Source organism: Anarrhichthys ocellatus, unplaced genomic scaffold (genome assembly GCF_004355925.1).
Source record: "Anarrhichthys ocellatus isolate YVR2014 unplaced genomic scaffold, GSC_Weel_1.0 scaffold50, whole genome shotgun sequence".
Taxonomy (NCBI): Eukaryota; Metazoa; Chordata; class Actinopteri; order Perciformes; family Anarhichadidae; genus Anarrhichthys; species Anarrhichthys ocellatus.
Genome location: NW_022280080.1, coordinates 2,267,600 through 2,293,648, shown reverse-complemented (window position 1 = coordinate 2,293,648; position 26,049 = coordinate 2,267,600). Strand labels below are relative to the sequence as shown.

General features: G+C 43.0%; 1 protein-coding gene across 1 annotated transcript; it reads right to left on the bottom strand.

The window, feature by feature from the left end:
- Positions 1-10,010: 10,010 nt before the first annotated feature.
- Positions 10,011-25,544, bottom strand: LOC116395818 (actin-related protein 3-like). Its single transcript, XM_031869964.1, has 12 exons — positions 25,315-25,544; positions 21,313-21,368; positions 20,898-21,022; positions 19,382-19,492; positions 18,919-19,014; positions 18,557-18,664; positions 17,586-17,729; positions 14,318-14,491; positions 14,039-14,131; positions 13,208-13,333; positions 12,184-12,267; positions 10,011-11,073 (listed from the first exon to the last, which is right to left on the bottom strand). The coding sequence occupies exons 1-12, from the start codon at positions 25,356-25,358 to the stop codon at positions 10,978-10,980; spliced, it is 1,257 nt and encodes a 418-aa protein (XP_031725824.1). The 5' UTR covers positions 25,359-25,544; the 3' UTR covers positions 10,011-10,977.
- Positions 25,545-26,049: the final 505 nt, after the last annotated feature.

The following is a 26,049-nucleotide window of genomic DNA, read 5'->3' as shown; positions in this document are numbered from 1 at the left end:
ATGTCTTTTGAGACTGTTAACCTTAACATTTTAACGGTTCTTAATTTTCTTTGGCCAATGATCAATGACCACTTTGGAAAAATGGTTCGGCCTATTTGGAGCTGTGTTAGCTGTCTGATGTGACTTTAAAACCTTGCATATCAAAGTGCTGACTGCCCGACCTCTTCATTGCTGAAAAATGCTGCTAATTAACACTAAACCTGTTATGATCCACTATTGGAGCAGCGTGTTACTTCAGACGCTCAAGTGCTTTTCCATGATGGGGTTGCATTTGAACATTTTTGAATGTTTTTTTCAAAATCATTTGAAAAGAAGACTATTAGACGCTATATATTTGTGACCCGTTTTGTAAAGCTGCATTTACTGCTATCATTGGACAAAAGTATGCCGGTTTCATCACCCTCACCAGTGTCACATTACCTTCAACACGGTTTTTTTTTCATCACGGTTACTGGAAGAAACAGACACAGGTTTTGGTTTGAGCACATACTCGATGGAGTTGTACTTGCCACAACACCCGATGAACTACGTTACAGACGTTATAGCCTACTGTCCATACTGTCAGGCTATGGTTAAGTACAGGCTACCGCCTACACGGCTACCTTGCTGAACTGCTGCATGCTCCTCCTCTCCAACCTCGAGGGGATGGGCGTCTCCGCACTCTCCCTGCATCGTACCTGACAGGTCGATCCTACCAGGTGACATGGAGGGGGGCCATGTCGGAACCACGCATGCTGCCTACGTGGGTTCCACAAGGTTCAGTCCTGGGCCCCCTTCTCTTCTCTCTACACAACATCTCTGGGTTCTGTTATTCGCTCGCATGACTTCTCTTATCATTGTTATGCCTATGACACCCAGCTGGTCTTGTCATTTCCCCCCGGTGACACTCAAGTGGAGGCACGCATCGCTGCGTGCTTGGCTGACATCTCGAAGTGGATGGCGACACACCGCCACCTGAAGCTCAACCTGGAGAAAACCGAGCTATTGTTCCTCCCGGGGAGGGGTTGCCCGCACCGAGACCTGTCCATCTGACGCCAACTCGGACTGCGAGGAATTTGGGTGTGACCCTGGACGACCAACTGTCTTTCTCAGCAAACATTGCATCGGTTACACGCTCCTGCAGATTCCTGCTCTACAACATCAGGAGGATTCGCCCCTTCCTCACTGACGAGACGGCGCAGGTGCTCATCCAGGCTCTTGTCATCTCCCGCCTGGACTACTGCAACTCACTACTTGCCAGAGCCCCGGCATCGGCCATCAGACCTCTGGAGCTTGTCCAGAAAGCTGCAGCTCGTCTGGTGTTCAATCGCCCCAAGTTCTCCCACACAACTTCCCTTCTTCGTTCTCTACACTGGCTCCCTGTAAGAGCTCGCATCCAGTTCAAGACTCTGGTGCTAGCCTACAGGGCACTGAAAGGAACAGCTCCTTCCTATCTCCAGGCCATGGTCAAGCCCTACACCCCCGCCCGACCACTTCGCTCTGCTGCCTCGGGGCGACTGGTTGCCCCGTCGCTCAGAGGTTCCTGCGGCCGATCGACCCGGTCGTGGCTGTTTTCTGTCCTGGCCCCACAGTGGTGGAATGAACTCCCCACTGACGTCAGGACAGCAGAGTCGCTGCCCATCTTTCGGCGCAGGCTGAAAAACTCACTGTAATGTAATGTAATGCTCACACAAGTGTGGACACCACACCGACAGCACACTCAACAGATTGTTCTATCTAAAAATAGGCAACGTGCAGAATAGTCAACTCACTACACTCAGTTTCCCATCAACTCGGTTGAGTGGGCGGATTCAAATTTCGGTGGGCCGCGCTGCTACCGGTCCATGTCTTCTGTACCGTACTGGTCCATAAGCTTCTCGGCTGCGCAGAGTGTTATTTTCTTTATGTGGGTTAAGAAGTAAAAGGTTATATATGCATGAAGCAGAAAAAGTTAAGTCTATAAGTATAGAATTCAGATGTGAATACCCAGATCTTCTGGGGATCTTTCGCATTATGGGGCCGATAGAGAAAGCACACTAGTGTTTCCTTTAACCCCGCCTCCCAGCCTCGGTCCAGCCTTGTTCTCATTCACATGAACGCAGGAAGGACAATAACTTTGGATTTGGCTATGAGTGCATTTTACAACATTTTGGACCTAATGATCTAAATAGGGGTTATTTAAGTCTTCAACTGGCAAGTTCAATTCCATATAAAGTTTATAGTATAAACTAATGATCTGCTGAGGTACAGATGTCTCTGTCCCAATGTAAGTCTGTGAGGAAAAGGTATGTTTGGGCCCCTCCCATTACGGACCCGGAAATTTAAATTCCACCGTTTGGCCACTTCATTAAATTTGCTTAAAATCCCGGCGCTCTTCCTGGGAGCAAGCCCGCTTACTAAGCATTGTCGCTTATGTCACCTGACTTCCTTTGCTCCTGACATCATTACTACAGCCAAGACAAGTTGCCGCCTGACAAACATAAATATGTGTTGTAACAAGCTGCTTGCATGAAGTATACGGACATTTTTTTGGCGAGGACAGTCTGGAATATAGATTAATGCAGCTTTATATAAGCGATATATGGAACAAGCTGGTTTAAGGCGGAGGGCCACAGACACGGTAGGAAAAGATGGAAAGTACTAAGAAACAGGCGGACGCATCGCTTGTTTTGGTCTTTTCATGAGACAATAAAATAAAACATTGAATAACACCAGTTCTGCCTGGTAATGTTTTTGACAGCATTATATTAGAGTCAGATGATGCTTATTTCTGTGACAAATAATCCTATTTGTTTAGGTATTGTTGAAATGGGACATCCCATAATGTCCTTTGTTTGGAAAACACAGCTTCAGCTTTTGGAATTGCTCACTAAGGACAGCTTGACCATCTGCTCCTTTATGTCCTAAATGTGTCCATTTGCCAGCTGAGCAGGGCGGACACTCTACCTCCTGGAGACATTCAGAAACCACCTCCGCCCTATCTACCATCACTAGCCAGACATTTTAACGTCCTTATGCTAATGCACTCTCTTGCCAAGGACTTTGCTTGCTTGCAGATTGTGCACAGGTTGTGGAGAATAATTAACCGTTAGAAGTAATAGTGCAAACCATGAAGAGCTACAGTATCATGAGATCCAGATTAAGATTAAGTTTACATTTAGTTGTATCTCTCTCTATTTAATGCAGTTTTGGGTTGGTTAGCACCGCAACGGTCACATTAGGGGTCACATTAAGATTCATTATGCCAAGTTGAATCTGTGCTTATCTTGTTTCTCTATAGCGCCCCGCATCAGCATTATCTGAGACTTTCACGAGGAGATAATCTTGACAGAGATGAAAGAGGCAACCATGAGGAGAATATGACAGACTTGCTCTGAGCCGTCTCTTTTCTTCCCATGTCCTGATTGCTCTCGGCTGCAAAAGGAGAGGATCCATCCCTCCTTCAAACTCCTATCACCCTCCTCTTCTCGGCCTGTCTCCTTGATACGTCCTCCTGGACTCTATCGTATCCCCTTCTATACAACCCTCAGACTTCCGCCGCTTTTATCTCCACTCTTCTCCCCAGACACTATCTTTCCTGACTCCTCCAAGTTCAGCCCCCAAATGATAAAAAAAGGAAGAAAAAAAATTCAACAACCTTGATGACGTCCTTCCGCTCTTCAGCTTGACCGTGCCTTTGTAGTTTACTGAAGGAAAATCGACATTAGGTAAGATCAGACAAAAGCAAGGCCTTTCTGGTGTCACAACATTCATTTTGACGGATACCATTCCTGCCACGCCCTTGAAATCTATATAAGGACGCTCTGCTGGCTGTAGTTTTAGTAAAGTCAATGTGTAATTAGGATTTCCGTATTCACAACTAACATAGTCAAATATTTTACATTAACGGGTCAAAGCCAAAGAGTGCAAAGGATTTTCCTCAAGCATTGTGCTCTTGAGCAAATTGTGAAGTTCTCTTCATCCAATCTATCAAGGCTCCAAGATAATAATCTCATTATTGATGCCGTGTTTTAGAATAAAAGTAGGAATGGCATTCACACTATTGATGAAGGACCTTGGATTGATGGATGTATGAAGGCGTGTTAACCCAAGAGAGAGAGAATATACATTCTATCCTCATGGTCACAAATCTCACACAAGGATAGATTATTTTTTGATAAGCAGGGATCAGGTGAAGAGTGTCTTGGACTGCTCAATAGGAAAATAGCACTGATCGATCATGCAGCAGCACAGCTAGGATTAGCAATAGAGCCAGACTGGGTAAAGAAAACAGTTGGAGGTTGAACATATCATATGTTTAAGGACCCGGGAATTAACAGTTTAATCGAAAAGGCTAAGGAGATGAAGGCTTATTCCAGTAGGAATAAAAGATGGCCAATACAAACATTAAGTGATCTTGAATCGCAGCATAAAGAATTAAGACGGATATGGCAGAAGGAGATGGAGGCTGGGCTACATGGGATGCAAGATGCAAGTTTATTCATTATAAGATTGTACGTGGGTATTAGTTAGAAGGGTAGGTGACTCAAACAGCCTTTACCAGAATCCCCACCATTAGCTCCACTAGTAATGATAGGTCTTCTGCAGCAGTACTGAGGGGTCTCTGTGTGAAAGGGGCTGCTGAGAGAGAGTGTGTCTAAGACAGAGAGTGGAATAAGTTGCACATATTGGCAGCAAATAACTAAAAGCTGTCAATTTATGATACTTTCTCATTTCTTCATTTAAATACTTACTATACAATGCTGCTAAGAATAGTCATATTAATGACTAATGCTACATGATAAACAGAAGGCTTCAAATAGAACCTGCGATCGGTATTGGCTGATACCACTTCCGGCTTTCGGTGATCGGCTCCAAAATCCACTTGTTTACAGTCTTTGTGCCACGCTAAGCTAAGCGACTACTGGTGGTAGCTTGACACACGACAGTGGCAACGTAACACAGCATTAGTTCAAACTCCATTTGCTCCATAACATGACTGTGGAATATAACAAAAGACAGTAATGATGAACACAGTGAAAGCATTGCTACATTCTGCCTGTTTGTAAGGATGTAAAACAGAATCTCTCATTTTGAGTTGTGACCACTGGAACCATTCTCTCTGTTCACTCTACTGGACAAATAGACTTTCTCCAGAATCTCTCTCATTTTCTACATTTTGGGATATGAAGTTTAGAGGAGAGGTCTGGCAGAAAAATAATACTTTTCAGCGTGGTCTGCTAAAATCCATTAAAAGCCGACAAATCAGGATTGGATGTGTACTGAAATAGAGCCCTGTGTGTGTATGGCACCAAGTTGTGAGTGATTTTTGATGAAGGGGGGTTCTAACTTTTAAATTAGACTAACGAATTGCATGATTACACTTAGTAGGGAAAATTGTTAATCAGCAGATGACAGTTTGTTTTTCTGATTGACTGATGTATGTTTTAGTATCTCTTGACTAATATTTCACAAAGAAATGGCATTCTGCTTCATTATTAGGCTTTTTTTTATGTTGAGGCAGGATGTAGAACTTTTTGTTAATTTAATTGTAAAGTATAATAACTAGTCTTCCATCTTCCAGTAATCTATATCAGTAAAGCAATATAAACATATATATGTATATATGTATGTATATGTATGTGATGTGTGAGAGTTTGCTTAACTGTTTACTTTACTGGAAGATTTTTTTCTACATATATACAGTATTTCATTTCAAATAACTAATTGTTATACTTGTTACATTAAATCTCTATATGTAGAGAGAGAGATGTATGTATTTAGTTACTGGGAGGTTTATTTTTATTTTAGCCACGTGTTCATGTGTGTCAGATGTTTGCTGTTGTCTTGTGTTCCTTGAGCGTAGAAATGAATGCCCCAAGAAGTCCATTAACAGTCGGGACAGGATATGAGGACGTAACGGTCAACGAACAAACAACTTCCACTTTTTCTGTTTTGATCTTCGAATGAACAACACGGAGTGAAGTTTGATTTTACAGGTGTTTCATTTTCTACCTATTTCTATGTAATTAAATACTAATTGTAGGGAAACAGAGACAGTGTTCAATTAGTGCACTACCAATTAATTAGTTCTGGAAGTCAACAACTGATTATAAAATCAATACAACTGACTAAACTCATAGGCTCTCAGAACATTAAATGTATATGCATTGATGACAAGTAAGTATATTATGAGCCGTAGTAGAGGCCAAACATTTTGTTACTGATTTTTGGAATTTGATATTGAAAATGTACTGGAACTTGACTTTGGGGTTAGCATCATTAGATTAGCTACAGGAATTGGCTGACATGCAAGATACTGAAACCTTGTCACTGCTGCTTTTCTTCCAAATCATTTGACCTTTCCAATTCCACTCCCACCTTGGCTGCCTTTGCATTACACCAAAGAAATATAAAACACATCAGTTGCAAGATATATGGCACATCGTCCGTGTTTCTGCAGACCGCATCAGCAAAAGAGAAAAAAGCAGTAACAACCAGCTGTCTGTAGCATGATGTACGTCTCGATATTACAGCAGCCAACGTTCACAAAGTGCGGCAGCCTTCATCCTGTGATTGCCGCTCACTCAAGTGAGCCAACATCTGATTTCTGGCCTGTCATTGAAGATAAAAAGATATTACTTTCTTCTACGAAGCACAATGACCAGCAATCACTGCACTATATGTGTCATTAGCCTTCTAATGAATGTGGACATTGGCTGTGTGGAGCGAAAGCGATGGCAATTTAGCTTCCAAAAGGAAATGCCCCGTCGAATTGATCGAACCACTTGGACATCCTTAACCTCTCTTTGGATGCTGCCTGCACATCATTTTGGACACGGCCCTGGTCTGGGGGCATTAATTCCTCCCCCTCCCCAGACCTTTCACCCACACGGCTGCAAATCAGAGGAGCTTATGAGAAGGTATGAAGACGCTCAGTGGATGTCTTTACAGTCACTGAGCCGTGTGAGCATCTCACTGCTTACCATGCGGCTCGAAGACCCACATGATTTGTTCCCAGGTTCATGCAAAGGTACAAAAGTCATGGCAGCTCAGAGGGAAGAGAGATGTGGATAGAGGGACACCTGTTGGACAAATGAAGAACTTCATGCAAGTTTTCTAAGAATAGAAATATATGAAAATGTAGAAAACATCAGAACTATGTTATGGTATGATGTGATACTATAGAAAATAGAGTGTAGCCTATTTCATTCCTCTGAACATGGAACAATCACCTCAAAATAGACAATTCAAAAGGAAAGCTTAACCTGGAACTATTCATAAAAATATACAAGATTCTGTCAAGTTAAATGAAGGTGTCAGACGCTTCTTTCATCCTTGCCTGCTGAAAACAATGTCACACAAAAACAATTGCCCACGTGCAAGCTTTCTTTTTTCTACAAATGTACTTCCTGACAGGAGAACAACTCTATTTAAATGCAGATTTGCACCTGGTGTTGTGCTGTACTGTTTGATTTTCAGTAAGTCTAACTTTCAGACAGTCCCCCTCCATTTAGATGATCCTGTCGCCTACAAGTTCATTTGTCATTCATACCTCAGAGATCAAAATGTTGAAAACAAGACCTTAAAGGAGCTGTGTGTAACATTCTGAACGTTAATATAGCAGCAAACAACTAGCATCTCTGTGACGATACAGCGGAGCACAGAGTGTGTGTGTTGGTGTCCGTGCTTCCTCTTTGCACTGGTTGAACATTACTCCATATGGGATTGATGAATATTTTATTCTAAATCCATGGGTATTAATCTGCCACCATAACAGGCTCCATTAATCTGGAAGACTTGTGATTGTGGAACCTGGTCTATTTGCCTCCATTCGGACAGCAGGTATATATATTTATAGAGAGAGAGTTATCATTAATTTCTAGATCTCTGTAGTGCTTTTTTACTATTTTACTATCACATTGTACTTTTTCTTTTTGTTTGCCACACTTAAAACAACACAAAACGGTGATGGAGCACAGTGTATGCACACAAAACATACACAATCACAGCGCACCCTATATTATCCTATAATAATTGGGGATTTGAGATGATCATTAATCAAAGATCCCCAGATCTATAGGAAAAAACATCTCAGAGCAAGTATAGAACAAGAACAGAAGAAGGGGCTATGGGGGAGTATCAGGCAGGGGCCGTCATACACCACAGATCCCAAATTCTACAGTAAATATGTTGGATTACAGCATCACACCCATCTCACAAGCCTGGTTGAGGCCCATCGGCTGAAGTGCATCTAAAGTGTCGATCCTGTCGATCCATCTGACAGCTGCTGCTCTCGAGTATTGCAAAACTTTGCAATATATTTCCCCCTTTTCTTCTCATTGTCTATGTTTTTCTCTGGGCTTTTGCTGGCCTGTCTTCCACACACAACTTCACATTTAAAATTCTACATGTACCACAAGACATGGAGTCTGGGTAACAACACGTTTGGCAGTAGTTGTGCAAGAGTTTTCACAATGCACTGAATAAGCAATATGTGGCAGTAACTTATTTGGAGTTTACCATAGATACATACATTTATTTTAGAGGGTTTTTTCTCCCCTTTATGTTTTCTCTTAAAGATCCCACTTCTATTAACATTACCCCACAGAGCCAACACACAGTAACTACTGAGTCACAACTGTGTTTGATGAGATTCTTAACATTTGTTTTGCCATATCAAAAACAATCATGATACACCTGATGATAGGATGTACAATTTGCATTATGGAGTGTGGCTAAAGCCACAGCTGTACCGCACTACCGTTAACTGCAGAGCTCTGACAGGGAGTCTACCTCCCGCCCTTTATGCCACAGAGAAACAGCAGCTAACGTAAAGAAAGATGGCAATGGCCTGAATACCGAACACAAGGCTCCTAAACGGCACACGGTGTGTGTGTGTGTGCATTAAGATACAACTCTGATGAGCAGGGGGCACCTCCGAGTATGAATGTGTGTGAATGGGTGAATGTTGACATGCAGTAAAGTGCTTCGAGTGGTCAGAAGAAGCCTCTCTGCAGGTCTGTTGGGTCTCCAGGTGCCTTTAGATCAGTTATATTATCATACAGCCAGGTAGAAATGACTGGCAGTGATGTTTCACATCACTAACAGTCACTGAGTCTGCTGTGGCGTCACACGTGGAAGGAGAGCTGGAAGGAGAGTCTCCCCTCTCTGAGCTCCAGCTCTGGCAGGAGGGAGGCAGCTGGGGGTCAAAACCCCCCAGAGGACTCCAGTGGCAAAGAGCTCCTCAACACGTCTTTTCATCATGGCTGTCTCGTGTGCAGACAGCTGTGGTGGTGGGTCGTTCTCCTGAAGCACTGGTCTACCTCCACTCAGCTGCAGAGGGCATTGCAGAAGTGGAGGGAAGGTGGAGGCACATCTCAGAGTAAAGAAGTGTTCCTGAACTGTCCCAGGACTAAACCAGGGTACATCTGTAACTCTGTGAGCGGTAGATCACATCCCTGTGACTGTGCATCAGTTTCAGAGAGAAAAGCCTGACAGTCCCCTGGAGCTGAAACACTCATGATGGGATGAGATTAATGGTACTAACCACGTCACCCATCTGGCACTCGTCTGCTTCCTGTGACAGATATTCCCATGTGATGATAGTGACGCCTAGCAGCCACAATAGGAACTGCGTCTTAATTTTGCACTCAAGAGGGGGCAGACCACCGCCAAAGCAGTTTCAAAATAAACAAACAAAGTGTGTATTTGCAAATAAAGTGTGTATTCGCCCCGTGATTCTGGTTCAATGGTTTCTTCCTTGGCCTGTGCTACAGCCTTCCACCAAGGTTCATGGAAATAGGGCCGGTAGTTTTTCCGCAATTCTGCTGACAAACAAACAAACCAGAATAAACTCATTACCTCCTTTTTTGCTAATTGAATTAAATTCCTTTGGACATTCCACCTGTTTGGCTGTTCAGACTGCCCCTCGTGTTGTGTATATTCCCAACAGAATGAATAAAGAGTGAGATCGATCAGTGAATGAGGCCCCGATAGAAAGCGTCAGTGATGGAGTAGAAATAAAGAAGAAAGGACCAAGACTCCAGCACTTAGAAACAAATTGGAGCCTTTATTGGAATGTTGCAAGGCATTAAATACACAAATCCCATTATTTTAATAATTTGGTATTTAATTATTAAAAAAAAAAAAAAAAAAAAGAACTTCTGTTCGAACAATACTGGTCTGACAGTCGTCCTCATTCAGTTCCATCTTTATAACCTCGGTAAGTCCTCTTTTCTTTCCCAGCATCACAGAGGTGGAATCCTGACATAGTGGTGAATTAAAAGTTCTGTATGAAGAATTAAAGGGGAGCCAGCGATGACACGTGGGAGAACTATCAGACTAAAGGAAATACTGCGTATAAAGCTGCATCGTGGGTTCAGTCTCTTGCTGATACCGTTATCTATTCTTTATTTTTCTACCCCTGATTTCCCAAGTTTTACATATAAAAAACTTTTTTTGTATGAAATATAAACAAGCTCTCACCGTGATACAGACGTGTGCATTTGAAGCTGGAGAAAATAAATGCGTAAAATAAAGGAGACAATAATATGTTCTAAACTCGTCGATGATCTCAAGAGTCATGGGATGTCGTCTGGACTCGTGTTTTATAAACATAAATAATACGTTCTGGTGTCAGGATTGAACTATTCATGTTGTTCTCATCATGCTAGGCCTCCAAGAACACCATCATCATCATCGCTCACTGCATGTTGCTCAACAGACACAGAAATGTTCTTCAAACTCTTTTGGCTTACAAACCATTTTCCCTCATTTTGACAAATAAAAAAAATGTTTAAAAAAAAAAGGAACATTCACAATAAATTTCCAGCCCGTCTGCGTCTGGTCTCTTTTCTTTCTCCTTTTTATATTCTGGATCGCCTTCCCGTCCCACACATCCATAGCTGAACAAGTAATGAAAAAGCACAAAAGCCCCACCGTCCCCTGCCTCCTGTCCTTTACACAGCCTAACCCCCCCCCCCACCCCCCCACTGTGAGACGTTTGGAGGGCCAAAGTTAAGACATGACTCCAAACACAGGGTTGTGGCGACAGATGCTCGGCCCGATCTCTTCGTAGTCCTTTTTGGTGTGGCAGACCTGGTAGAACTCCGGCTGTGGAAGCACCAACAGAAAATGAAGGTGAGAACATAAAACACACTAAACACATCATTAAATAGATCTATTGTCTGCAGGTGTTGTTTTCTTTGTTGGGGCGTGATGTTTTTTATCTTAAACAAACTGCTGCTGCTCATCTTCTCAGAGATCTTCTATCAGATAGATGTGTTTTTTGGAAAGCAAACGTGAAAGCTTTAAAGTCAAACCGAGAAGTTGATTATTTCTCCTTCATGACCAGGGTGTCGAGTCGTGTGAAGGTTCTAGAAATGATCAAATCCTTTCACATAGAAGCACGGGCCTCTCGTGGATAATGAGACCCTGTAGGTTTGTGTTTGGACTTTCAACTTTGTTTCTGAGAAATCGTGTTTGTCGCGGAGGACAAACTACTCAAAACACTGCAGCGCTGGAGAGACGCTGGCCACGGTTCAGAACACAGCGGAGAGCTGCTGAATTCATCCAGAGATTTAAAGATGAAGCTTCACATTCTGTTTCAATTTTCTCAACGCTGTAATCTTCAGCTTTTGCACGAAACAGGATTTTAATCTCTGTGACAAAATAAGAAGAAAATAATGATGATTGGAGTTTAAATAATGAACCGACCTCGTTAGCGGTAATGTTTGTACGACATCATCAGATTCTTATACTTTAATATTTACATATTTATTTACAATTTTGGACAAATGTTTGAAACCACTCGGATGATGATGATGAAGAAGAACTAGATTCCTACAGAGCTGTTGATATGGAGCACAGAGTCCTTTAACTGAGAAACGTGAGAACAATCATCTCCATCTGGGAACAATTAGCCTTTTGTGAATCACCTGTCAGAGACCTTTGCTCACAGTCACATCTCCTGCTGGTTAAATGATCAGCTGCGCTCACACAAATAACTCATCAAGGGGGGAAAAAAGAAAAATGAAGATTCACTTCCACACAGTGGGACGACAATGAGTTCCACAGCAAATAGGGATTGAACAAAAGTAGCGCATGGCCTTCAGCGTGACACCAGCTGACAGCGTCTGTGAATCTAAAAGTAGACCTCCTCCTCCCGTCACGATGTGGAACTAGTGTTGATGAAGTAGTGCGGTGCATGTTGGAAATACTTACAGTGGATGCTAACATGGATCCACCAAACCACACGGCATATCTCTGCATGTGGTGAGTGATGACTTGGACATCGATTGGTTTGGGCTGCGGAGGGAGGACAGAGAAGAACGGGGATCAGTTACACTCCACCTGGGAGCTCCAGTGTGGGAGGCAGTGATCACGGGACAGAAAGGGGAGGAGTCACTGAAAGGAGCATTTAAAGACCCGGCATTAGGAATCTTAAACCTGCGCACGTTTCACAGATATCATCGACATGTTCTCTACAGCAGAGCAAAATCTGTCTGCACGATGCATACTTCACAATTACAACACTAACTCCTTCAGTCTGAACAAGTTATTCAGGGATTCATTCTGCAACACGATGGAATGCAGCTGTAGCTATTTACAACACAAGAAAAACATGACCAACAAAGCCGTACTTTAACTTGCACCAGGAGGGATGCAAACAGCAGCATATTATACATGCATTGATTTTTTTATCATAGATTTGTATCATAGATCACAGCACCTGCTTCCCCAGGAACACTGTTGTTTTACTTATTGTACATATTGTGATGTCATTTTTGAAGGAGATTGTTTGAGGATGTTTTGGGACAGATGTAGAGTCGGTTTTGTTCTTATTAACCTGCTCCCATGACTTGGTAAATGCAGCATTGGATTAGCTCCCTCCATGCCTGAGGAGGACTTACAGATGCCAGTCAGCTTCAGGCTGGATGACATTCTCACCGAGATGAATCACAGGTACGGACTTCACAGCTCGACCAAGTGAGGAGGAGGCAGGAGGAACTAACTTCTTCGCTGAAGGTGAAACATTTCAATTGCATTCCATTTGACGACCCCCCTGGGTTTGTGCTTAATACATTTGCAATTGAAATCAACTAATCTACATTCAATACACATCTGTGACAACAATAATTGTGGTCTGGAAGGACATTTTTTCCCTCAGTTTCACTCCTCTCGCAGTAATTGTGTTTTGTCGGGCGGTATCGATCTCTGCTGCGTATGCATGAAAGTGCGCTCTCACCTTGAGCTTGCCTCCACTCAGCTCCTCGCTCATCTTCAGTCGGGCGTCAACCGATCTCTTTAAGTCTCTCTGCAGACGGCGGCCAAAGTCCCTGAACATGGTGGAGCCTCCCGACAGGACAACGTTCTGTGGGAGAGAAGGTGATGGGGATCACACAGCTGTGGAATAAGAAGCACCCGGTGCTGCCAGTGTGCCTGACAGCTGATAAACAGCAACGTGTGAACCGCACTCACTCCTTCTCATCATTTTAGTGTCCAATCAGTCTGGAGGAAAGTACAGCAGGCTGGGCACTGTCACAAAATATCAGACACAAGACCCCTAACCATAATTTGAATAGAAGCTAAAATATAATCTCCCCTGAAAATGATGCCATAAAGCTCCTTCCCCACTGGACCCTAAACCCACCAACACTCACTAACAGCTGGCTTTTGACTTCAGTGGGAAAGGTTACAGACAACATTCAATCTTTGGACAAATGACTTCACCGTTTACTAAAACTACTTCCAGTAAGCGCCAGAGTGTCTGATGTCGGCCAGTGCTACTGCACCACACACTATTATTGTTAGCCAGGGTTCCCTTGATTAACAAACCTGCATGTACCGCATGTAAAAGAGTTTAAGACTGTTATTCTGATAGTCTGCTTAGATATGAATAACAAAACGCTGCAGTTCTTTCCTGTATGTCAAACATCGTTACAAATCTTACAGACCCTTGAATCAGTTCACTGATGGGTCTGAATATGTAAGAAATGATGTAATCATTTCAGGTCTTATTGAATGGTGGAAAGCCTTGCCCCGTCGCGTGCCGTCATCAAGGTGAGAGTCAGCTCACCTTGTAGAGAGGACGTCTGACGTCGATAGGACAGTTCTGAATGACCTCGTCCACCACCTCAGAGATGGGCTGGGTGAAGTCCGGGTTGGCGAACTGGGATGGTGAGTAAACAAAGAAGACATGTTGTGCTGTGCGGTGCATGCACCAAAAGCTACAAAAATAATGAACACACCCAAAATATGTTTAAGCAATGTGCAATGAAATATACTTGTGTGTGTGTGTAAACAGCAGCATTGTTAAACACATGACGACGGTCCAGATGATCCACACTGCACTGACCTCTGGGTGGAAGAAGATCTCGGGCCCCAGGAAGCGCTCGTAGCCCACATCGATGGTGAACTCCTTCTTGCTGACAGAGTTGATACCGGTGTACTGCTTGATCCACTTGGAGCCATCCGTGTCGTACTTGCTGAATTCTTTGACTAGATCTGGGCACACGTAGCTGTAACGCTCCTGGTGGGGGGGTAAAGTTGTGTAATCAGCATTGCACAAAAAAAACAAACAGGATTGATTGAGAGCTTATGAGAAGATCAACATGAGTTGTTTTTATGTCTTAAACTGTAATAGGGGGAAATGGAAACTGGTAGCTCAGAGTGGATAATTAGCGGTCAGCTGCACTGATCTGGTCTGAGTCCTGGTCTTTATGAGAGAGTTGGATGGTTGGATGGAGGAAAGTCTTGTTTTAAGGCTGTCACTGTGTGTTTCGGCCTGTTTAATGAACAGCGCCAACGTTTGTCAGTTTCATGTGTGTTTAGAGGTTCAGGGGATTTGGTGACAGCTGGTCGAGGAGGCAGACTGGTGGCTTTGGATAGAAAACACATCACTCTTTTACAAACAAGTGTGCACTTCATGATTCTGCGTAGCTGAGAAACAATACTTGTTCAATCATGCGCTGACTTTTGAGTAAAGCTTTGCCTGTTCCCACTGCACTCGTCTCTAATGGGAGTGTTTGCACTGACATAACATCTGGTATATTTATATATACAGTATATACACGAGCTAATGTTAGGGATATAATAACCTGAACGAGTGCTTCAAACAGCAGGAATTAACTCTGTGCTTTCAACCCGAGCTACCAGTTGATGGATTCGGACACACAGAAAATCTGTGGTCTGTGTTAGCGTTAGCACCGCTGCTAGCTGCTGGAATGTGTGTCGTTTTAGTTCGCTAGAGCTGATATACGTCTATCAAAGTTAGCATGTGGTCAACAAAACGTTATGGAAATAATGTGTTGCATACAAATTCAGCTCTAACAGGAAATGAACTGTTTGCAGCAAGTTGCTTTATTTCTAAATGGTATAATACTTCGAACACACTGATTGTTTTTAAAGCATCTACATCATCACTTTGAACCATACAGATGTTCTTCTTCTTCTTCTTCTATGCAGGAGTGATAATGAGAGCATGGGCTGTTTTTTGTTTCCCTTGCTGATGGCTTCTACGGCTATTTGTGAAGTTATAAAAACGCATTCCATTTGAAAGCTTTGCAGTGTAGTTGATTTTGCTGGTGCAATAGTGACAATGAATGAGCAGAACATAACGGTATACAGGGTTGGGAGGAGACGCCATTAGTGCGATTAGCAGGGACAGTGGTCCACACTGCGAGCCAGACAGCAGTGGAGTGGACCTTTCCAGACATGATTGGCAATATGCACAACTTGCATTCCCCTCGATGCTAATGCTAATTATTTCAATCGACATTATTTCTTGTTCGTCTGTCTCGGGGTAATGAATGATGCTCTTTGACATCGAGGACAAAGTCTTGGATAACAAGCTATTTAATAAACATGGAGGAATTCAGGTGAATCAATAAAACGTGGTGACTGACGGCAGGAGCAACAATAAGAGAAGGCAAACAGAATCAACATGAAGTCATGTCTGCTCGTGATCCGTGCCAATGGAGAACAAACTCATCTGGAGCTGTGGTTGCTCTCAGGTTGAGGAACGGTGTTCATTATCACAAACTAAACAATCAGAACAAAAGCAGGGAGGGGGTGTGAAGGACACCAGCTGAGTGTAACAGGCAGACCTATAGTGCCACCTGGTGTCATTAAGATAAAAGTACAGACATCCATAGTTCATCACTATCGCTATGGGGTCAACAAGACTGAAAGACCGAAACTCATGTCAGCTACATAAGTCATGGACCTCAGCACGGTCAAACACAACTTCATGTGTAATCTCAGTCCCCCACTGTGAGCCTCCTCCTCCAGAGACACACACGTTACACTACGCCTTCACACAATGCTATGGAGGCCTGTTTCTGCCAATGTGATGAAAAAGAAAAGCCGGTAAGTCATAACAAACTTTCATAAAATAATGACTTTGTATCTCAAAATATTGACTTAACACCTCAAATTGATGAGAAACTTTTTGAATATTTTGAGATACCGAGTCATTATTATGAGATACCGAGTCATTATTATGAGATACCGAGTCATTATTTTGAGATACCGAGTCATTATTATGAGATACCGAGTCATTATTTTGAGATACCGAGTCATTATTTTGAGATACCGAGTCATTATTTTGAGATACCGAGTCATAATTTTTAGTTTGTCACTAAAATCACTTTCTTTCATCTTTTTTTCTTTACTGGGCTTACATAAAAATCTGACCGCTTTAATTATAAGGAAATGTGTCTCCAATGCCATCCAATTGGTATTTTCCTTAAGTGGTAAAATTAATAAACTCCAATTCTGTGTGCAGAAAACATGTTTATGTGTTTATGATTATGCCAAATATATTTCACCAAGACAGTAAGAGGTGCTTTATATTATGCAGCAGGACTGCAATCAAATCCAACACCAACACAAAGCACTGAACTACTTCACATTATTCCAATAAGCAATATATGATATGATATATTTATGGACGGCAGACAAAAGAAATCCCAGGGATTAAAGTGTCAACACACTTATGAACACAAACTGTGTTCCTGAGGTATACAAGAAAGACGGTCTGAAACATATAGTCTGATGAAAAACAGCTAGTTATGAGAAGCAGGATGTCCAACTATGTGCACAGTTACATTCAGGTACCATCAGCTGGAGGAACAGGAGGATTTAGCAGATAAAGTTCATTTCGTGTTTTATTGTTCATTAAATGATGCTTTCAGGACTAAGCTTCTTTGATGGAAATGTACTGTTTAACTATGTTTCACCACAAGCAGCTCTTGCATAACACAATAAATAACTACCTCACTATAATATTCATATAATGTCCATGTCAGGACTTCATATCTAACGTTACAGTGAGCTAAACATACTTAACATCCAACCCCCAATACAATATTCTTCAAATATTCCTATATTTACTTTTTCTCTCACTTTCTAACTGTTATCAGTATTGTATAATGTTTTGCTATCTACTTTAATTTTGAATGTATGATGTCATATACTAACCCATGTTCTGTTGTAGCTACTTAATGATATGTCTCTCATATGAGATCAGTGTAATATGATAGGGCAGTCGGTGTGTTGTCTGGAGCCTCTGCACAGGATGCACAGAGAAGCCATTCGATGAGGAAGTGGAGCTGAGGACCCACCTTGACTGCCTTGGCCGTCTCCAGCGACTGCTCCGGTGGGATGCCCACCTCCCTCTCCCTCAGCAGCTGCTGGGTGAAGTAGGTGATGTCTCGCCCTGCGATGGGGATGTGCTTTATACAGCTGCCGATTACATAGCCTTCAGCCTGAGAGAGAAGGGGAAACAGAGTCATGTCATACACGCCACAAGTCTACAGTATAGCTTGACATTCTTCCATCAGTGCAGCGAGGCCTCCCTATCCCCGTGCTGTTGTGTTTGGCTCAGTTTTTAAGCATGTTCAGCAGTGGCTGCAGACATGCTGACTCAGTCACCCAGCCTCTGAATGTATTCTGCAAGCACATTTCCTAAAACTGAGTTATTCCTTCCAGCCTCTGGAACTCTTTGGCCTACTTTTAAACACTATCCTGTTACTGAGCAAGTAGACGGGTGGAAAATGTCTCAGTGCTGTCCACGTAGTGTATGAAACCTCAAAATACACACTGTTCCTACACACTGTCTGCTGCCCCTCAGCATGCTTAAACGTGAGTTGTCAGTTTTCTTTTTAAAAAAGGTAAAAATTAAGGGAATGAGCACAAAATTAATGATTATAAAAACACCATTCTGAACTGGTCATTATCTTTATAAAATAAAAACTCAAACAAACTAGAGAAAACACCATCTTTGAATAATGATGGAATACTTCCCAGAGATTATCAAACGGTCTTTTTGCTTGAAATGCCAATCAATATTCTGAACAAAGCAAAATAAATGACCAAGACTCCCTCAGAAATGAGAACAGAAAGGCCCCCTAAGGAATTTACAAAAAGTCCCACCTAGCCATTGTGACTTGTTTTTAATTGAGATAAATAAACACAAATAAACTTCTATGAAAATGAAATGGTTGTGGGAACATATGAGCCATATGTCTGGCCACACATGTGGATGTTGAAGAGCGACACGGCCAGCGAGAGCGAGCGATAGATGGAGACTCACCACAGGGATGACGTGGGTGACGCCGTCTCCGCTGTCGATGACGGTGCCCGTCAGCGTCCTCTCTCCCACCTGTCTGGACGTCCAGGAGGCTGCTAGAGCAAGCACAGCCTGGCGCACGCACACGCACACACACACACACACACACACACACACACACACACACACACACACACAAATGTCATGCTGATCACATCCTGACTGAGTGTTCACATGTAAAACACATCCCCGTGTCCTACTACACCACGCTGTCATGGTCACATGAGGAAGCACTATTGAGTGCATATTAGGTTAACAGAATCATAAATCAGAAGAGAAGTTTATCTCCTCATATTACACGCACTAGATGAGCCAACATAGCTCACCTGCACAGCGATGTACAGCCCCGGCACATTGAAGGACTCGAACATGATCTCGGCTGTGTACTCTCGGTTCTCTGGTGTGTTCAGAGGAGGCTCTGTCTGCAGACGGAGAAGAATATACACACACACACACACACACACACACACACATACACACACATACACACACATACACAGAGGACAGTTATTCTGTAACATAAGCAGGCTTTGATTCCCCATTACAATTATAATATGGAACTATGAAAGCCTGGATGCAACTAGCATGAGTTAAAATATTTTTTTTTTTGTCATGTGGTGGCAACAAGCTTACGTGAGACCAAGAAGTGCTATTTTGGCTGCAAAGAACGGATATTTGTGCCAACATTTTGTAGTTGACAGGCCATGAGCCCAAATGTTATCTTCACGCTGAGAGAAGGCGGCGGATATTTTATAACAAATGTCCATTAGTCCGTCTTAAGCCTCTTACCAGGAGGAAGTAGTGGTCCTCGGGCTCAGCCCTCAGGTACTTGAAGATGATCTGCTCCATGAAGCGCTCCATTAGGTCCCAGTCCTCCACAATCCCGTGACGGATGGGCCACTGTTGGTACAAGGGTCCAGCTAATTAGAACAGTCCGTTGAGATACGATGGCGGTAAAGAAAAGAAGCCTAAATATAAGATGCAAAGCATACACACTGCAGCACACGCACAGTCAAATGTGTGCGCTTCAACGACTAACTGTGCTTTAAAGAAGAAGTAACATTGTTCTCCACTATATTATGTATTTATTGAGTCAGTTTGCCTTTCAGATTAAACTGCTATAATTTCTCTAGCCACTGAAGCCAAATATCTGCACTGCATTCCAACAAATAGGTTTGTTTATGCTCATTTATCCTGGATGTGAGCAGCTACTCTTATTGGAAGTTACCAACCAGACTGTAATTCTTCATTTCTGGTGACATAACAGCACTTTCATAATGAAATCTGACAACAGGTCCATCAACATAGGACGGTGTCTTCTCTGTTTGCAGGTTGAGTCTGCGACAACAATGTCTAAAATGGTAAATGACATCATGCAGTCGTTATGTCAGCTGACTGCCATCGTTCACGACATCTGGAGGTGAAGGTGAAGTGAGTGAACGATGTCCAGTGTTTGTTCAACAACGCTTACTCAAGAATGACAGTAGACTCTGAAAGTCCTTCCCCTGTGACACTACTACCGATCATAACGGCCGCATTCACTTTAGGTCCCAAAGACATACTACTGCACACAGTATACATACTAATCTTTCAGTATGCTGTTTCTGCAGTTAATATACAAGAAAACAACAAACTTAGCCATTTATACAAACAGGAAATGACACAATAAGACGTTAATAAAACTGCATCTTTAGAAAGCCACTGCTCAATAAACTTATCAAAAGGACAACAAAACGTTCTTCACCGCGTACAATCACATGTATTTTTCCCAGATGTGATCTCTATTGCTTCATATGTTTAATGAGAATAGAGCTAATTTGTCCACACATGTATACTTTATTTTGACACATTGTTATTGTGAACACAGCGAACTGAAAAGCAGCTCAGAATTAGTATGTGGTCCAGAAGTGGGACACCGTTGTGGTGAAGTGCATGCTGGCTAACTGGCTCACTGGGACACGGAAGGGGAGCAGGGCCGTCGCTGAGCATTTCTGCTGCTATGATGAGTCTGCTGTGAGAGGCCTGCTGCCTGTACTGAAGAGGACATCTGAACTAATGTGTGCCGATGTGCTGATGAGTGGAGTCCAAGATGAAGTCTTGGTTTGAGTAAAAGAAAAACATTTCAGCAAACTGGCGGTGAAGTCTCTCCTTTGACCTGCTTCTTGTTTACGAATCACTAAAAGCATCGCATGTACAATGAATACAGCGCTTCTCTAAAGAAAGTGAAAAAAACGTCAAACATTGGCTTTGCCGGCTGTTCTTCTTCTTCTTCTTGTGGGCGTGCTCAGCTGCCGGGGTCGTGTACCTTAGTGGAATATGAGGGCTTGTCTACTGCTTCATCTCCGATGTAGAAATCCAAGTCATCCACCCCCTTCATCATCCTCCGCTGGGCCTGGTCTCCCACCTTGGCCGACTCTTTGATGGCGATACCTGACAGGAAAATGGAGGATTCAACAGAGCGCAACAGAGAGGACAAACACTCTTACAAAGGTGTGTACATTTGAATGAGAAATAAGTTCAAATGATCACGAACTATTCAAATGTTATGCTTGTTGTGCAAATCATACCGAAACTAAAACGTTAACACTGAACGTGAAAGAGATGTTGGACCGTGACCGGGGTCACAGGGACGATCTCGGCTAACAGGAGGAAGGCACACGTGCTCCTCTTTTCACAGAGGCCTCATGGTCATTGTTAGTGTCAGGGTGTGAGATACTCACATGATGGAACGATGAACTGCGGCTCTGTGTTCCCTGCATAGCCCAGTTTGGTGTAACTGCAGGAGAAAAGCGTCACGTTTCATTACAGAGAGGCTGCATGTTCTGGACAAACCAGACCACCTGCTAACACCGCTAACACCCCATTTGTATGCATGAGAGTTTACTACACTAAAAGGCTATTTTTGGCTTCATCCATCCCCTAGTCCTGTGCTATCGTTTTGATCAATGCCATCACTGTCCTTTGGCGGGTTGGTTGGCTGGCTGCCAAAAGCAGCGGCCTCTCTGGAGTTTGCTAATGGGAAACCATTAAAAGAGCCATTCATGTAGTATTGGGAAACTGAACACTATTCATATTTGTCTAGGGAGAAGAAGAAAAAAAAGTTAACTTCTGCATAAACTGACGGTCCTTAATATAAACTGGCTGTGACCTGCATCCGTCATTGCCTCCTTCGCTTTGGGCTAAAAAAGCAAACAAAGCCTTAAAGAGGGAAGTCGTATGAATAAAATGATGATGAAAGAGGTTTCTAAAAATCATCATGACTGGAACACAAAAGCAACATTACGAGGTCTATGTTCTTTCAGTTAGGACAGCGTCAGCCTTAGCATCAAAGACTCCAGACGTCACAGCCTTCTGTGTGTTTAGTTAGCACATGCTAACCAGATGTAGTCCCTACTGGGTTAGGCCCAGACAGGACTCCCATACTTCCTGCACACAGGGCCCAAGGGACTGACAGAGGACACTGCAGAGTCCTGGCGCCCGCCAAAGCTCTGTGGGCATGAAAGGCCACATCCTGGTCATAATAGAGGCTCCTAGGACTTCAACTATCAAAAGGGCCACATCAGAAGAAATTACCTGGGAATGTTATGAGCAAACTTTAGTCTCAAATAGGCTTTAATGTGCCTTAAATACGTCTTTGGTTTGTTCATCTACATAAGTACCAACTTCTAACATTTAACAAGTGATGAAATCTGTTCATTTCCTGTCTTGGACACAAACCAAAGGCTTCTTCTTCCTGGGTGAAAATCGTCCTATTGCACAGGAAATGGTGCATCTCATTTATTATATTGGCAACAACAAACATTTGTGTAGAATAACTACAGACAGGAAGCAGAAACATGAGACTAAGACACAGCACTCACAATGAGCGTCTTTAATGTTGCAGTGTGACAGAGCGCTACCACTTACAAGAAAAACACCAAACAAACAAAGCAGCAGCTTCTGAAAAGAAATACCTGGCAACCTAAGAGTTCCCAAGAAGATACGTGCTGACCCATATTAACCCTAATGAACACATCCCCCATAGCACAAAAGTGGTGCTAAATAAACACAAAATAATGCTAAAAAGATGCTATTTTAATGTCAAACCTCTGAATGACACAGGTGCCTTGATTACTCTCTCAGAAAGGACCCTCCTCTGACATGAACCGACACTACCCGACAGGTGACAGCGAGCACCACTAACCATTTTTCCTGAGTGACTTTTGGTTTGTCAGGAGCTGAAAACAGCGTTCTGTGTGCATAAAGTTATATAATCTTATCTGGCAACTTCCCATATCTGTCTAGCACACTGAAAAACCAACAGCACTGCCAATGTTGATTTTCTAAGGTAGAGCCAGGAGACAGAACACAACGGGAGCATGCAATAGATTGTGTTCAAATACAGCAGGAAACAGGGAAAAATAGTTGGCAGCTCCTCTATGTGCAGCATTAATAAAAAGAATGGCACAAAATGTCGATCTCTGAGGTCTAGGTTCATACTGCCCACACGGGGGAACTTCTCCCACCAGCGACTTACTGCATCTTCTCGTGGCTCTGGGCTTAACAGAGGCCTGTGTGCAGGAGTTTGGTCACTGCCACTACTTTGCTCTTTGATCAAATGCATCACTTTACATACTGTTTGGACCAGCCTCTTCAGTCACTTTGTCATTTGAATCACAAAAAGCATGGATTGCCATTCAGAGACACAACAACAGCCTCATGAGAGTAACAACACTCTGGGCTGACGGTGACAGAATGTAACTCTGAACACCTTCATACCACAGAACAGTCCCAGCTTGTCTGCCTGGACCTGCCTCGACAGGCTTTCTGTGCGCCGCGTGTCTGACGGTGGACATCATCGCACAGATGGAGACGAGCGCTTTGTTAGCTCAATGAAGCACCTACTTTTGTCCTCTATAACTTCACCTTGTGATTTCATTCATTACCACACTGACTGAGGCTCATTAATGATTGCAGCCTAACGTTACGAAATTCCGACTTGTTTGCTTAGGCCAGATGAGGAACTACTCCACCCGAACCTTTGACTGCACTAAGCTGCAACACCTGAGATTTCTGTTTCTGCTACGGAGGCCTTGATGAGACAAACTAAAGACAACCTAACAAACACCATACCCGAGTCTGGATGCGACTGTGGTTCTTTCACCGTGTAGTAGTAGTAGTCTCCTCTAATAATAGATTGAAGTGTCATAGGAAGGGAAGTTGTCGCTGGTTTGGACTTTATCAGCATGACTCGGAGACAGCTGTTGAACTCCCTCAGCACTTTACAACATCTGCCCACAGCTGGCACTCTTTGGCTAAGCTGCAGAGGCATAGCATGCCAACATTTGCGCTGAAAAACAACTAATCGTGAAGCAACTTAAACTGTGACAAAATGACCAAGTGTTATTTCTGGAGATTTAAAAAAAAGTAAATTGTGTAGTCATTGATATTGGAACATATGTGTTATGACTGTAATGTTTGGCCATCTGCTCGATGAGTAGAAACTAGCGCAAGCCAAGCGAATTCTCAGCTGCACTTTCTTTTGCTGTCCCGGTGCAGATCAGAAGCAGCACACTGGTTAACAGCCTGAAGGGAGGAGGGTGGGGGGGGACCAGTGGAGAGGTATGCAATGAGAAGTGTGGCCAGTTCAAGCCTCTACATGCAAGCAACGCAAACCACTGTTAGACCCCCAAAACTGACTGAGCATAGCTATCTTGCTGAGTACTGTTATTTGGACTAATCTGCATGTCGGCAGTAGTTAATTTATCTTCCTCACTAAGAGAATGTTGATCATGTGGATACAGTAATACAACGATTAAGACTCAAGTATATCTTTAAGACACATTGTTTAAACCTTCATCTAAAGAGAAAATATGATCAGAAGTGAGAATATACCAAATACCAAAAGCATAGAGAGGTATGCACACCAATCCATACAAACACCGCTGCAGGAGGAGCGAAGAGACCATCTAGTCCCGAATTATTCTGTCTGTCCTTTAACGCAACATTTGCTGCTGAAGCTAAATCGTATTAGGTCAATAAAGTTTAGACAATGCGTTTAGGAAAATAGCCGGTAGCCTGGCAAAGAAAACAAATTAGAGAAGCTAATCAAAACAGCATGCTCGGATGCCCAGAAACCACCATATATGGACTAAAAAGCGTGAATGAGGAAGTAGAGGCTGAGTAGGAAGTAGTATTGCGCCTGCTCAAATCCAGACTAACGAGCGAAAAGATTTTCTGCATTGCACTAGCTAAACTCTCACATCTTCAATGGACACGTTTTGTATCAACATATTAGAAATGAACATAGAACGTTAGACCGTAAAGGCCCGCCAGCTCACAATGAATGAAACCAGCTGTGCCTTCCAGCATCATAGCGTTTCACTGGCTGGACTCTTCCCTTCGACAGGAAGAAAACACAGCCTAGAGATGAATCCTTGCTAATGATGAGACTAGCGAACGAGTATGGAACCGAACATGAAAAATAAACGGTGACAGAGCACGGCAGAGCAGCTCAAATGACCGGACCGAGTTTCTCTCCGAATGTAACCGGGAGAGAGTAAATCACAGTTCGCTGTTCGTTAGCATATTAGCTCGCTGGCTAGCCGTCTGCATACACTCAGAGATAGACACACACCCAGTTGCTGCTGCTTCTGCTGACACTGACAGTCCCTGACCGTACTCAGCCTCTCCGTGACACCCGAGCCCCCTGTGTGCACAGTGGTTCGGTTAGAACAGCTTACCCTGTGCCGCAGTCGACAACACACGCCGGTAACCGTCCAGCCATCTCTCCCCGGGTCTCTGTTGGTTAGAAGCGGTTAAAATGTGATGGATAGCAGGCTGTGTCGGCTGGAGGATATAGTAAGCCGTCCACAGGCGGAACCCTGAGCCCGCACAGTGCCGTTTCCACTTCCGCACTCGGCTTCTGGCAGGCAGGGAGAGAGGCAAGATGGCGGAGGCCGGGTGGAGAGCGACGCAGGCAGGGCTGTGCAGCTGTCAATCATCGAGAGAGGACGACGGCATCAGTTGACATGGACGGATGTATGAGAGTATATCTTGTATCAATACAGCTCACTTTGTTTTATTTGATTTCATGTTCACTATGTAAATTAAGTTATTTGTATGCTGCCTTTTCTTCAGTTTCCACAGTGTTCATGTGTGTTTACTGAAAAATAAACCAATATTACTATTTCTTTGTGGTTTATTTATTTATAAGAAATCCTCGTCCTTTTCTTACATGGATAATACATGTATATACAGTTCGTGTTGTTTTCAAACTTCAATCAATATTGAAGAGAAAATGAAATAACAATCCTTTATGATATTTCATGGATATTATACATTAATTACCGCTCCAAAACGTAATTTATATGGACATTAAAAATTGAATATATATATATATATATATGTATATATATATGTATGTATATATATATGTATGTATATATATATGTATATATATATATATGTATATATAT

Coding starts and splice junctions, on each gene's coding strand:
- LOC116395818 (XM_031869964.1), bottom strand. CDS start 25,358: ATGGCTGGACGGTTACCGGCGTGTGTTGTCGACTGCGGCACAGG. Junction 14,132..14,317: donor AGATCTTCTTCCACCCAGAG/GTCAGTGCAGTG, acceptor TCACCATCCCAG/TTCGCCAACCCGGACTTCAC. Junction 12,268..13,207: donor TGAGTGGAGGCAAGCTCAAG/GTGAGAGCGCAC, acceptor CTCCCTCCGCAG/CCCAAACCAATCGATGTCCA.